Source organism: Acanthisitta chloris, unplaced genomic scaffold (assembly GCF_000695815.1).
Source record: "Acanthisitta chloris isolate BGI_N310 unplaced genomic scaffold, ASM69581v1 scaffold3864, whole genome shotgun sequence".
Classification (NCBI taxonomy): Eukaryota; Metazoa; Chordata; class Aves; order Passeriformes; family Acanthisittidae; genus Acanthisitta; species Acanthisitta chloris.
The window spans coordinates 1,361-16,094 of NW_008669704.1; the positions used below are offsets into that span (position 1 = coordinate 1,361).

The 14,734-nt window shown below is 48.2% G+C and overlaps 1 protein-coding gene across 1 annotated transcript; it reads left to right on the forward strand.

Moving 5' to 3' along the window:
• The first annotated feature begins 2,061 nt into the window (after positions 1 to 2,061).
• On the forward strand, positions 2,062 to 13,327 carry MREG (melanoregulin). Its single transcript, XM_009073407.1, has 4 exons — positions 2,062 to 2,307; positions 10,639 to 10,729; positions 12,673 to 12,836; positions 13,193 to 13,327. Exons 1-4 carry the CDS (start codon positions 2,062 to 2,064, stop codon positions 13,325 to 13,327), a joined length of 636 nt encoding a protein of 211 aa, XP_009071655.1.
• The last annotated feature ends 1,407 nt before the right edge of the window (positions 13,328 to 14,734 follow it).

Genomic DNA, 14,734 nt, shown 5'->3' on the forward strand with positions numbered 1-14,734 from the left:
TGCTGGCTTCGGTTTTGATTTTATTGTAGATTGTTTAAAATGAATGACTTGCTTGAGATTTCGGATCTTTCTGCTGAGTTTTAGGTTTGGGAGCTGGTGTGGCAGAAGCATCCAGGCTGCCCGGCTGTCTCTTGATGTGCAAGGTGGGGTCTGGCTTGGGTGGTGTATTCAGGATGAAAATAAACTAAATATTCAGGGTCTGAATCCCAAAACAAGTTTAATTTGGACTGAAAGTCCCCTGGAGAAGAAATCTGTTGATGAAGCATTACTGCTCACCATTTTCTGGATAGAAGCCAGAGCGTGATACGGTCTGAGTCCCACAGAGATTCCTGTAACCTGCAAAGCAACTCATGTTCCTGTGTTCCTTTTTTCCCCTCCCATTTCTTCATTTTTAATGTTGCTTGGAAGTGCTGTTGGCAGGGCTCTCTGTGTCTGTATTTATTTGCTGACTCCTGGACATTGTCCACATCCCTTACAGGCTGCTGGATGCTCCGTGATGTGATTTGGAAATCGAGATGTGCCTTGCAAGCTGTGAGGGAGGGAGTGGCTTAGAAAAGCTCAGGTGTGGTAGTGTTGTTGCTAAATGCTGGTGTTTTAAGTAATTTGGATGTTAAGAGTACTGGTAAATCCCTGAGTGGGAGGAAGCTGTTGAAGGTAGGCTGAGACTGAACTCATGCTGATGCCACAGCTGGCTCCTGAGTGATCCCTTGCAGGCTGGGATCCTCTCTGCTCTGTGTTTGCAAAATGGTTTGAGTGAAGCTGTGCTGGCTCCAGTGTAGGAAGGGCTGAGTTATGCCATCCACACCCTCCAAGTTACCTTTGTTTGCTTGTCTTTAATGAGAGATTATAAGAGATTATCTTATCCCTTATTACCTGTTGCTCAGGTTTTCGGTTTGTTGGAAGTCTAATTAGCCTTCCTGATGGGAATTATTTTTTTTCTATTTCATCTATGTGCTGGAGTTCCTCTTAGCATCTTTTTTTGGCTTGGTGCCATGGCACCCACAGTGTTATCCAAGGTTTTGCTGGATGGGTGCTTTGTGAAACAAATGGGGTTTGTGTGGCAAACAAAATAAACAGTGGGTTGTTCTAACAAGAAGTGAGCAGGCATTGCCACAGGGTGGCTGAGGAGACTATTGGGTAAGGCCAAAAATAGTTCTCTGCTTGTATTGTTCTGCTCAAGTGCCTGGACATCTTGATGAGATACTTTATGGAAATCCTGTGCTAAAACTTCTCCTGGCAGAAGTACATATCCCTATTAAAAATTGTACATCCCAATAGCAACATGAAGCTATAAAACACGACTTCCCCCAGTGCAGAGAAAGGCTCCCTGCCTTGGTGGGGACAGCCTTCCCAGATGATGCTCTGCTTTGCTGACTGCTCAGAAAACAACGCCTGGAGTTGACAGGCTGGCTGAGGACATTTCCATCCCCAAATAAAGAAGGGGCTAAATGTCTTTTCTGTGCCTTGGCACAAGTCCTTGCACAGCTCAGTGCATCACTGCACCTCTTAGGTAGGAGCTGCTGGGGTGGTAGGCACCTGCAGGGATTGCCCGCTTGATTTGATAGGGTTTGGGCTCCTGGGGAGAAAGCAGAGCTGTAGGGTCACTCAGAAACATGGTCGTGGATCTGGGACCTCGGGAGATAATCCAATCCAACCCCTGATCGAGCAGAGTCAGATGTAGCAGGTTTTGTCATCACAGAGTTCATTGGGTTGGAAGGGACATTAAAGATCACCTAGTTCCAACCCCCCTGCCATGGGCAGAGATGCCACCTACTAGGTGAGAAGGCAGGGGGCTGTGGGAGCAATGGGAAAATGCCACCTTTCATCCTGGCAGATGGATGCTCCCTGTTCTTCCAGCCTAGCTGCTCAAATAATATCCGGTGTCTTTAGCAAATTTGTGTGCCTGATGTCTTTTACAGTGGCACTGCCTGGTTTGAACCATGGCTTACATGGTCAGGATGTTTACTAAGGTAAAAAACTCTGCCTGTCTTCCCATTCCCCACTGCTTCTCTTCCTCCCCATTCCCAGGCAGGACACTGGGTGTGAGGGGATGCCACAACAATGGGCACTTTACCCTGGGAAGGTACAAGGAGACAGTTTGGTGCTGCAGTAGCTAATGCTGCCTGGCCTCTCCCCCCTCTCAGCAGTAACAACAACCCCTACGCTTCCTTCGGAGCCACGCTGGCGCGGGATGAGGAGCAGAACCTGTGGAGCACCCCGCACGACGTGACCCACACAGAGGCAGATGATGACAGGGTGCTGTACAACATGATCGTGGTCAGGAACCAGCTGGACAAAGACTCGGAGGTGAGGCAGTGCTGGCTCTCGCGCTGGGGTTCACCGCGGACCAAGGCTCATCACATGCTTGGCCAGTGCCCCTGTCTAAGCACCCATTAAGCTGCTGTAAAGACCCCAAAGTCCCCCAATGTGGCTTATGTAGGCATCAGGATTTCCCATCTGTTCCTTCACCCTCCAGATTTTATCTGACATCTGGTGTGGATGGATCTGTGGCCATCTCATCCTTGGGAAGCTTGGGGGTGTCTGTGGCACCTGAGCCAGGAAGAGCCACCCTGAGCTGGGATGCACAGTGCCTTGCAAGCACCTTCCCCCACAAACATGCACTGGTGGCACTGAGACTCCCAGCCAAATTTCCTAGCTCCACAGGCTGCTTTTTATGTCTGATATCGCCCTGGTTTGTTCTCTCTCTGGCCAGACTGGCGTTAGCCCTGCCTACAGTGGCATTTGCCCGGCAATGGCAGCGCCTGGAGCTAAGCTGCTGCTCCGGTGGTGCATCAAGTTAAATACTTCTCCAGTGTGTTGTACGGCAATTATCGGGAAGCAGAGAACTGGCACAGCTCTTAGCATAAAGGGAAAAATCATTGCTGTTACATAAAGGCTCTTTGCAGCCCTGATTTCCTTCGCTAAGGCACTTCAGCACAAAGAAGATTTCAGCGGCCTGATTAGGAGCAGGCTGTAGCAAACACTGGCATATTTTCCCCCTCTCTGATTGCTTTTATGACTCCAGAATGCTTGCAGAAAAGTGTGGAGGCCTCACGTTTCATTTCAACATGATCCCACTTCATCCAGGAATCTGCCAGACTGTAACTGTTCCTCCTGGGATAGTCCCCTTGAACCAAACGCTCACTCAGCTTTCACAAGAAGCTTATATTCCAAAGGTACAGCTGAGATCAAAATTACAATTTTTGAAAATTAAATGAGATCATGAAATCGTTGTATACAGTTGGACAGAATCCCCATTTAATGTGGGGTTTAGTTTTTTTTTGGTGGGTTTGATTTAATCTTAGTGCTTACAATAGATGGTTTTGTAACAATGTTTTCACAGCAGCATGTGACTGTTACGGCTCTAACTGAAGATATCCTCTTCTTTCCCCACTGCTGTTCTCTCTTCCCTGCTTGTCTTAGAGAAAACAGGGAGCTTCATCCATCCCAAACTGGCTGAAGGAAACAAGGACAACTCTGGTTAGCGAGCTGCACCCGGGCTGCCTTGTTGAAGAGCTGGATGTACTTCAGGGCAGTACTGAAGCTCCTGACTTCAGCTCACACCCATTCAAACAGCCTTCTAGCTTGACTTAGGGCTTGATTTAGGGCTTGATGACAAAGCCTCCTAAAAACTGATATTTGTAAAATGGTATCATAAGTAGGTGGGCTGGTAAAAAGATGTAACCCTGGGCATGGGCACATTGTGTGTCAGCCTTATTCAGGAGGCAGAGGAGAGCACCAGTTACAGGTGGGCAGGAGAGCGCTCCTGCACCTGGCTGTCCTAAATCCAGTGTGCCTGCCTGTCCTAAATCCAGCCCTTTCTCCCTGCCTGCAGCGTATCCGTAGGGTTTGTAGCGGGTCTGAGCAGTTGCCATGCCTGCCAGGGAAAAAGGAAAGCCCAAAATGCATGAGGCTTCCTCTCCACAACAAATGTAGGAGCACGTACCCTGTGTTCTTTACGCAGTGCAATTAATAAAAAGCCTGAGGGGTACAACATCAGGTGAACTTTGAAGAAAACCAACACACAATGACTTGATTTGAACTATGGCACAGTGCCCTTTGCAGCTGGGGATTGCCATCTGCTCTGCTGGCTCCCTTTTACAGCTAGGGAAACTGAGGCACCACATATAAGTCCAGTAAACTGTTGCAGTTTCCAGCTGCAACTTTTTCTGGATGGCAGGACAGGAAGGGACTTGGCCAGCAAAGCCAACATTCCTGCGTTCGGTCCCAGGTGCCAAAACGTCTCCTTACTCCAGCAAGCACTTTAAAACTAGGCCAGATTGTGGTGCCCTCCCCTTCTAATGAGACTTCAGCTCTGAGAGAAAGAAAAAAAGTCTAATTGCAGAGCAGCACTGGGCTGCAAAAGCCATAATCTGCTTTGGGAGCTGCTCTGCTCCCAAAGTCCTCAGGGAGAGTGTGTGGATGCTGCAGGACAGAGGACGAAGGAACAGTTTCTTTGTGCAGTGCACAAGTGTTACAAAACCAGAGGTCCTTTTCTTGTTGTGGCTAAAATTGGCCTGAAAGGAGAACTACCCCTATATTTCTACTCCTTCATTTTAACAAGAAATGTTGGCGTGCAGTGCATTCACTGTATTCTTTGCCATTCCTCACCTTTATCTTAGGGATTTCCTAGTGTAGGACTTTGGAAAGATCCCAAAGAGCAGGTCACTCCACATCGTGTAGCATGATGTGTAGCACACATCATGTGTGCTTTATCTGTGTGGCACCACAGTAACATGTCTTTCTTAATCTGGCACACTCACTTCTGCTTTCCAGGCTATTTTCTGTTTCTGAAATGGTTGCTCACTTAGTGACAAGGTGTTGGAAACGAGGACTGGAGAAGCAGTGGGCCAGGATGCAGTGGGAACATGGTCACAGTGCTGGAGGTGGGTGGACACAGTCCAGGACAGCTCTTTCCTGGCCCAGGCACCTCCATGTCATGGATCACTGTAAATAAATAAAGCAAGCTGTGTATGCAAAGGGCCAGGCACTCTGATGCCGAGTGCAGCCTGCAGCTCAGTGAATTTTCTGCCTGTTAGATCACTTGTGGTGGGGCTGTCAGCATGTCATGGCACTGGTGTCCTCCCTTGGCATCAGTTCTATGTCCCCACCATGGGGCTGGACCCACAGCTGATCTATGCAGAGCTGTTTCTTCCCCCTGCTCCTTCTGGCATCTCTGCTCTAGGAAATTTGGCAGCTGCAGCCCAAAGTCGTTGTGACCTTAGCTTATATAAAGATGGCAGGGCTGTTCCAGCCTTCTCCTCACTGAACCAGGGCAGGAAGCTCTTCAAAGCAAGCACCATGACATCCCGGGTGTACCCTGTTTCACACACACTGGCTCATCCTGCTTGGTGCTGTGTGCTGGGAGCAACAGCTCATGGACACTGGCCATGCTGGAGCCTGCTGGAGCACCCGGTGGTTGCCAAACACACATGCAATAGATAAATGAGGCAAGATTTGCTGGAGCCTCCTAAAATAGGGTTGGGCTCGGTGATCTTTGAGGTCTCTTCCAATCAGGTTGATTCTATGATTCTATGAAAATCATAAGGATAGAGCAACTTGCAGGTTCCCATTTCTTTCTGCTTGAGGCAGATGAGCATGAGGTGCTTGGATGCGCTTTTGGAAGCAAAGGGAGGATGTGTGCTGAGAAAACCAGAAAAGCCATGGTTGAAGGTCTGGCTTAAGGGTGCTGGTCAAGCTGATGGAGCCTTTGGACATCAGAGCTGTAGTCAAAGATTTTGAAGGCTAGAGTCAATGTTTCAAACAGGGGAAAAACTTTTCTTCCCCCTACTCCTACTCTGCAGCATTTTTGAGCCTATGTAAAGTAAATCCCAAATCTGGAGGCGAAATGAGCAGCAGGAGCTGCACTGGGCTTCTTGCTGGGCCTGTGTGTATGATGTGGCAGATAGCTCCCTCCATGAGGTCCAGTTTGTGGTGATCTTGGTGCCTCCATGTCCGCTGGTGGATTGTGTGGAGTTAGCCAGTTGTGGGCAGAGAACCTGAGCTGTGCATCGATACCCCCTTCGGAGAAGGGACCAGGTTTGGGGCAGCTGTGCCGCAAGTCTGTGAACAGAAACTAAAGGTGGGATTTTGCATTATGACTGCTATTATGGCTTGCTGTAAATGTGGTGTCTTTCTCTTCTTTTGGCTTCTTCCCTTGGGAAGGATGGGATCATAAACCTCACTAGCAAAGGCAATTCCTCAGCCTGCATCCCTGCTACAGAGCGGTGTTGGCAGGATTCTCCTGAAAAACCCATTAATGAGCTGACAAGGCCTATTCTTCTTCTCCCTCCTGCTCTCCTACAGGATTATTCTTTTTTGAACAGGTTACAGGGAAGGTCAGTGTTGTGACAGGCTGTTGCTGGGGCATAGAGAGGTGATGGGATTTATCAGGGCTGGGGATGCTGATTGAGGAGCCCAGAACCGAACCTCTTAATCCCTGCATGCCTCTCTTAAAATGAATCCAATTTAGGCTTGTTCTAAGCTGAGATGTCTGTCAATGGATCTACAGTTTGTATTTGCTCAACTACTTCCAGTGGAGCCAGAGTGGGAGCATCCCTGGATGCAGCATGGTACCTGCCTGGACGGATGTTTTGCAGTCTTTCCCTGAGAATTCTGGTTTGACCTCATTTCCAAAATAACTCTTGAACAGAATGGTGACACCAATTGTTTTTAAGGGAATGAAGGAAATGGCATTGGTATAGGATTGCTTTGGCAACATGAAGAAAGCTCCCAACTAACTGGAAAATTCTCATCTGATCAGGGATGAGAAGTTGGACAGTGTTGCTTGTTCTCTTGGCACATTTTTTTTCCAGAGCTCTGAGTTATGTACCTGCCTGGCTTACTTCCTGCCATTTGGCATTTGCAGATTTAGTGTATCACACTAGAGAGTCTAGGGAAATTTTCCAGGTAAATATTTGAAGGGCTGAGCACTCAGAGAAGAGAGGCAGTGGAGTTTCCCTGGGATATTCTTGACTCATGCATGCATGGTTATCTTAAGCCCCCACTGGTATATTTGTGCCCTGCTCTGTAGGTTTAAAAGGGTGAAACTGGTTGCCAAAAACAGAGCTGGGAACTGCAACCTGCTTTGGTCTCCTGTGCTTAATTCAGAGTTTGGCAAAGGATTGCTTTTGAATGCATCACTGGGATGTCCCAGACCCATAGAAACACTGTGAGGTTTGGGAAAGACCAGTCTCTGCTGTACTTTCCCAGTACTGTGTGCAAGAAGCCTCCTCCCCACTCCAGAAGTTAGATGGAACTTTGCAAGTGGCAGGACAGGTGGTGCACAGAAAATGCAAAATGAAGTGAAGTTTTGGGAGAGTGCTGCTTGTCCCATGCCTGCACACAAGCTTGGACACCTCACTGAAAGAGGTGTCAGGGGAAGCCAGTCCGGAATGTGGCCCGGAGGGCAGCCCTCTCTGGCCTCACGCTGCCCAGGGCTGCCCAAGGACCACTACGTCCTGCATCTTGCCAGTGTCCTGGAATGCCACAGCGAGGGCTGAGGGAGAGGGGTCTGGTGTGGAGCCGTGGCTGCCTACCCCGGGGCTGCCTCGGCCTCGTGATGCTGCCTGGCTCCCTGCGAGATGCTCCCTCCACAGATCACGTCTTGGTGACTCACCAAAGGATGTGTGAGGGGAACACCCTCCCCAAAGCTTCTCTGATGTTGCCCATGCCTATGCACAGGCAAGACAAGCTTTGCTCATCCTCAGCCGTGTAGTTCAAGGATGATGCTTTTTAGAGTAACTTTGGGGATGGAAAGTTACTCTTACTTCCTCATGAAGGCAACACACGGGACAGACCACAGCAGTTAGGATGTCTCTGCTACATGGAATCATGTGGGAAAACCCAGTGATTTCTGAGGCTGATGGAGAGTAGGGCACGAGTCCCTTTGAGACCTCACTCCATAGCTGCCCAACCTTATCCTGGTGATCTCTACTTCTCTATTTGCTTTTCCATGACTGGCACCACTTGCAGCGTCTTCTTGACAGATTTCTCTGTAGAATACAAATACATTCAGCTCCATCTTCCGGCAAAAGAAATCCCCCTCGAACAAGAGGTGTCCCCCAGGCACCATTGTTAAGCATAATTTTCTGTACCAAAGCCATTCCTTTGCACACTCCCCTGATTCTTCACTGACAGGACACTGTTAGAGCTCCCCTAGGACTGAAAATCCACTGTTCACTTACATAGCACAACTCAGTGACTACGACGTACAAGAAAGCCATAACCTAGATTTCCTTAAAACAAAAATAGACAAGGGAAAACACACTGCTGTTAATCCAGGGAAAATCAGGAGCAGCTTCCCTGCATGCTAAGCACTGCTCTTTGCATAGCTTAGTCTGACTCACTACCATGGGGGTAAATCCCCACGGCCCTGAAAGCTGCTGCCAGGCACCACCAGCAAACCACATTTCGGGGAGCGGAGCATCTTTCCCACCCCTCAGCTCACTAATTCAGCAGTGTGAAGCACAACTGGGATCACAGTGGCTGTCTGGATCGATTGTCTGCATTAAAGGCCTTGTTTTTCTCTGTGGGAGGGCACAGACATGCAGCTAATTTCCCCACCAGTGTGCCCAGACTGGTTTAGTCTCTTTTCTGCTTGTACCATGGGGTCATGAGAGGGCTGAGATGTTTCCAAGGAATTCCTGCCAGCGGGGACCAAGGCATCATGCAGCCTTTTAGTCTTTTTCTGAAAACTTTCAAGTCCTCAATAAACTTCCCACAAAGCCTCAACACAATAAGCCTCCTCTTTTCTTTTGCACTGAGAGGAGCTCAGTTCCTAGCTACACGCTGGTATCATGGGAGAGGAGAGTCTTGACCCTGCTTCGTTTCTCTGGTGAAGGGATGAAGAGGCATCCTAGTGCCTTGTGCTGGCAGCCAGGTGCCCTCCTGTGCAAACATTAAAGCTGTTTTCAAGTGCCGTGGCAGTCAAGAGGGAAATGTGCCTCTGGCTTGCGGTGAGCAGCAGTGCAGAGCTAAAACGGAAGGGGATTTTGCTTTCTGGGAGCGAGCAGCTGCAGGCAGAGCTGGTTTCCCCTGCTCTCCTGACCTGAAGTCACCAGTGTCTTAACCCTGCCAGCTGCTTTTTCCGAAGTGTAATCTCCAAGGGCTTCCTGCAGCTATTGCTGATCAACAAGAAACCGAGCTTGGCTTTTAATTCTCTGCAGTGGTGGCATGCTGGCCAGGTTCAGGAAATAAAACAACTAAGGAATCTCCAACTCTTTATGGAATCAAATCAACTCCTTAAGGCACGAGGCAGCAGAATACAGTGGGACTTCTAGCACACAGCTGACCTTCGTGGGTACTGTTTATCTGCTCTGAACCCAGGGTGTCATGTAGGAAAATCTCAGGGCGATGGCACAGATTAACACCTGTTTAGTCTACAAGAGTCCATCTAGGTAATCTGTAGCTGGGAAATGAGATTAATTAAGGTCGTTAGTGCAAGGAAATTATCAGAGTGATGTTGTGATGTTGGGCCACTTCTAAAAATGCACCCTTTGCAGTGTGTGCGTTGATTAAACTTGGTGAGGAAAAGGGCTCCTGGTTTTCTTGAAGAGTACATGCTTTTCCACAGGAATGCATACTTATGGAGTCATAGAATTGTTTGAGTTGGAAAAACCCTCTAAGAGTGAGTCCAGCCATTAACCCAGCACTGCCAAGCCTACCACTAAACTTGTGCAGATGTGTTTAAATGTGCTGGTGTGACTTTAATAAATAACCTCAAGCCCTTGCCTCTTGGACAGTGTCCCATTAAGCAGCTCTAAAGCTGGAGGTCCAGTGGAAGGATTTCAGCTGTACAGTGAAGTGAAGCATTAACTGCAGCAACTGGCAGCCACTACAAGTTACTATGTCAGATGACTCCAGTTCAGCCCTTAACCATCCACGTGCATCTCTGTACTCTTTAAAAACAATCTATTTTTCTTGTTTTCCAGTACTTTTGGACACCTGCCTGCTCCAGTTCAGTGCCAAACAGAGGGCTGAGCAGTTTGCAGAGGCCCCTGTGTGTGTGACCACACTAAGAGGAGTAACTTTTTTCCAAACTTCTAGTTTCCCATGGGCTGTAAGATGTGCCATGCCAGTTTAACTACAAGGATATGAAAACAGTGCTTCAATGGCTTACAGAAAGCATTTATTAATACATGGCTGTGGTTTCCCAGGCTGTAAAAGCCAAAAAAGGTATTCTCACAGCCTAAGATACTAGCTGGGGCGTCAAAGTTTGGAGTAAAGGGCTCTGAACCAAAGAGACTGAAGTTTCTCAGAAGAGCTACACTTGGAAGTTCATGTTGTTCTCCAGCCTAGGACGGAGTTACAATTTTCAGCACAGAGCTGGAATTATGTTCTCCATGTCTGACTGAGGAGACCACTTTGGTCTAAATCCTGTAATTTCAGAAACTGTTTTGAACAGAGAAGACTGTGAGATGCATTACCAAATGTCAAGCTAAATATTCTATGCTGGTCAATCCAGTATCTTCTAACAACAGCCTGGCCATCAACCTTCATACCTACCATTTCATACCTCAGTGTCTACATCAACAATGCAACTCCTGCTCTGTTCCTAAAACCTGAAATTCCTAGAAAAGCAGCAGAGACCACCCTGCATGCAAATGACTGAGTGTCTCTTATCCCTTTGCTTTGCAGGAATGGCAAAAGCTCAACTATGATATTTATACCTTACGGCAGACCCGAAAAGAAGTGAGAAGCAGATGGAAACACATTTTGGAGGATTTAGGTAAGCTAGAGGACAAAAGGATGTAATTTCTGTGGTACCTAATGAGAGGTCCCACAATGGTTGAGGATGGGAACAGCTCCACAAAATCATGCTGGTAGAGGGGAAACGGAGGAAAAACAAAAGGAGGTTGCTGAGCGATGCCATCAATTATTCCACAGGGCAGCTGCGAATTTGTGGGAGGCTCCCCAGGGCTCAGGCACAGCTGGGAGGAGATGGGGACACTGTCTACAGGCATGTCAAAAAGCCCACGAACCATGATCACCTTTCAAGCCCATAGTAGCATGCACAGTCATCCATTTCAAGCTTCCTCGTGGAAACTTAGCAGTGGGAGTTCACCCTAGGTTTTTTCCTAAACAAGATAAGCAGGAAGGAATGAATATTCCTTTTAGATGTGAACACAGATACATCTATTTTGCTTCTTTAACCCATGGCAGATGATCAGAGCTAAACTACCCAGTTTGTTTGCTCCCAAGTGAGTTTGAAGTATTGCTTCACAGAGGCCCTCCTACTCCTGCTGTTCCCAAACCTGCAGTGAGCTGCATCTGCCAGTCCTGCGGAGAAGGCAGCGGTGGGTGTGACAGGGCTTTTCCAATTGCATGGCACACAGCATGTGACACTTGGGATGTGCTGTACCAGCACATCAGCTGGGTGACTTGTACCATGCTCTGGAGGTGGTTGGCAGCTGATGAGAGGACGATGTGTGAGTTGAGCACACTTGTGGGGCTGTTCAAGGATATCATCACTGGGAGCCAGAGATGGGTATCTTGTCTGCTCCTGCCCTACCTGTCATTCTGGCATCTGGGTGGGAGGAACACGACAAATTCATAACTAGGTATCAGAGTTCATCTTCACCCAGGTGCTCACACAGCCTGTACACACCAAACACAGCAGGGATCACTTGACATCCTTCCATCTGTTACTGCGTGTTGACAAAGGCTCTCCCATATCTCCTTCATGTCTGCCATGGCTCTGGAGCTGTTTTACAAAGGGTGGGGAAGCACAAGGCCAGAGATCCCTTGACCTTAGCAAAGTTGTATGTACAGCCAGATGTGAAACCTGCTATCTTTTCACAGAATCACACAGAATTAATCAGGTTGGAAAAGATCTCTGAGATCATCAAGTGCTATTACCTAACACCGTCATGTCAACTAGACCATGGCACTGAGTGCCACGTCCAGCAACAGTGTCCACCACCTCTCTGGGCAGTCCATTCCAGTGTCTAATCACCTTATCTGTGAAGAAATTCTACCTAATGTTCAACTTAAACCTCCCCTGGTGCAGCTTGAGATTGTGTCCTCTTGTCCTATTACTTGGTGCTTACCTCTTGTTACCTAGATTTTGCTCTAACCATAAGACCACCAGTCTCACCCCATAAGTGTTTTCATGTGAGATGCATCTCCCTGGAGCTGAATGAAGAGTTAACGGTAGCCATTACAGTTAAAGGTCCCTGCATTCATTCTCCTCCCACTTTCCTTCCCTGGATACCCTTCCTATAACCAATGCCGACTGCTACAGGAACAATTAGCCACGTGTTCATTACTGGCACAGGTTTTATCACCATTACCTCCCAACAACATGTAGGTGTAGTCACTGGGGTGCTCAGGAAGCCCCACCAGCCCTGAAAGCTCTGGCAGCATGAGGGACATTGAAGAGCTGAATCAGTACCCTGGGTGTGCGTGTTCATACACCTTGTCTCAGAAAAACTAGCAGTGAACTTGCTCTGAATGCTCTTGTGGGTTTTTTCATTCATCACCAGCAAGTTTATACCTGCCTGAAGTGCAGGCACAGAGCTTGCCTAGGGGGAAATACCAGTTTGTTTTAGCAAGTAGGGAACACAGCAGCCCAAGGTGGAGGGGGAATAAGGAACCTTGCAAGAGCCTGGAGGACTCAGGGATGACCCTGCTTGCATCTTTGACTTGTTTCTGTAACACACCTTTTTCTAGGTTTCCAGAAGGAAGCAGACTCTCTCTTGTCCGTGACCAAACTCAGCATCATCAGTGACTCTCAGAACATGGCCAAAGCCCGGGATATCTTGTTAAGGCTGTCCGAAGAGACAAACATCTTCCCGACCAGCTGGGAGCTTTCCGAGCGCTACCTCTTTGTGGTGGTGAGTAGCTCTGAGCTCTGCCTTTCCTTCCTCTCGTCCTCAGCTCTGCAAATGAGCTCACATGAAGGGAAGCAGGTAGGTGAACTGCACTGGAGGATGCTCAGATACATGCTGGCATCTGGCACATCCCCATCAGGTGTTGCACTTTTAGCTCGGTGATTTGCTTCCTTGGAAATGTCAGTGCTATGGCACCATGAACATGTAGAACCATGCAACTGTGTGCTCTTGCAGCCTGTTAATGAACTGGGCAGTGATTAGGCCTTGCTTAACCTGAGAGTGGCTGTGGAGGGAGGACCCTGACCAGGGAGCTGCCTGCAGCAGCCCACAGTGACCATAAAACCCCATTGCTTTGGCAGGATCGGCTCATAGCTCTGGACGCTGCGGATGAGTTCTTCAAGATGGCCAGCATGGTGTATCCGAAGAGACCCAGCGGGGAGAGGGCGGACGACAGCCAGAAGGCCCTGCAGTGCATCTCTGTTGTGGTGCCCTGAGGAATGTGCCTCGCTGGCGTGAGATGGACAGTGGGTTTCCTTCACTCCGGGACTGGACTCCTCTGCCAAGGGATCAGCACAAGTAGTGCCGCTCCTTGTTTTCCTGCAGAGAAGCAAGTGAGCTGGCTGGAGCAGAGCAAGGTGGTCAGCGAGCTGTGCCCTACCGTGAGGGCACGGAAAGGCAGATGCTGGCCCCAAGGTCCTCCCAAGAAGAAGGGAACAAGAACTGCCGTAGAGTAGCCCCAGAGGGAGACCACTAGCCAAGTAGTGTATGTAATAGGCATGGGGGGAGTCTGCCACACAAAACATTGCTACCAGTAACTGCAGAAGTTGAGACGCCTCTAGTCCCAAGCGCTGCGAGGAGAGCCACTTTTCCACCTTCCACTGGTACCTGTCGCTGTCCCCCCTCCCTCGACCCTGCTAGCCAGGAGGACCAGCAAGAGAGGAAAAATACCTCAGTTGTCTACAACTCTGTGATGTGTCTCTGTGCACTGGTCCTCTTCCTCACCTCCAGCTCATGGCAGCCCCGCCAGGCAGGTCCCAGGTGGTTTGGCAAAGAGGCAGGAGCAGCACACAGCTGGGAGAGGAATTAATGCCAGGCAGAAAAGCTTTGGAGCAGTGTCACAATTGGGTGCTCTATCCCCAGCCATTAGTGGTTTGAGGGTGTTTGTGTCAGAAGGTGCTGAACCTGACATCTTCAAAGAAGGTAGAGTTTACGAAGCTGCCAAGGTCAGAGCTGCTGAGAAGTTTGGCTCCTGTAATATCCTCAGATTGATTGCCTAGCATCTCAATTACTTTCTGAAAGTTTTGGTCTTAATTGCCTAAAAGATCCCCACCATAAAGCTGCATGTACTGTCAATATAAAAATCCTCATTACCAGCAGGGATGTTATAATGAGCATCCTTTATATCTTGGGGTTTTGTCTGATAACGAGCAATAATTTTAAAACACTGGATTTGATCATTGAAAAACAAGTGGAAGTTCTTCACTGATTAACACCCATGCTGCTAATTGGCCAGCTGAAAATGCTGGTTACACAGGACCTCTCTAAGTAAGCAAACCAGAGCTTTTATTTGTTTATACCTACAGTGTTTGAAAAAAAAATTAAAATATTTATGAATTGTTTCTGTTTGTCATTCTTTCTGGGAAGCATTTTTGTCAGGTCAGAACACCAGTGAAAACTGAGTTTAATTAAAAACCATTACAAAACCAGTCTTTCTTACTCTCTCTGTAACCCTATTCAGGGAACAAATTTACCTTAATTGCTGAGAGCAAAAGGGTTGAGATATTTGTAGAGCCTCTTCAACCTGTTCTCCACACACTTTAAATTGCCTGTTGACTTACAAGAGTTAGGTCATCTGCCAGCCTAAGACCAAAGTCTCTGCAGGAGATGATGTGGGATCAAAT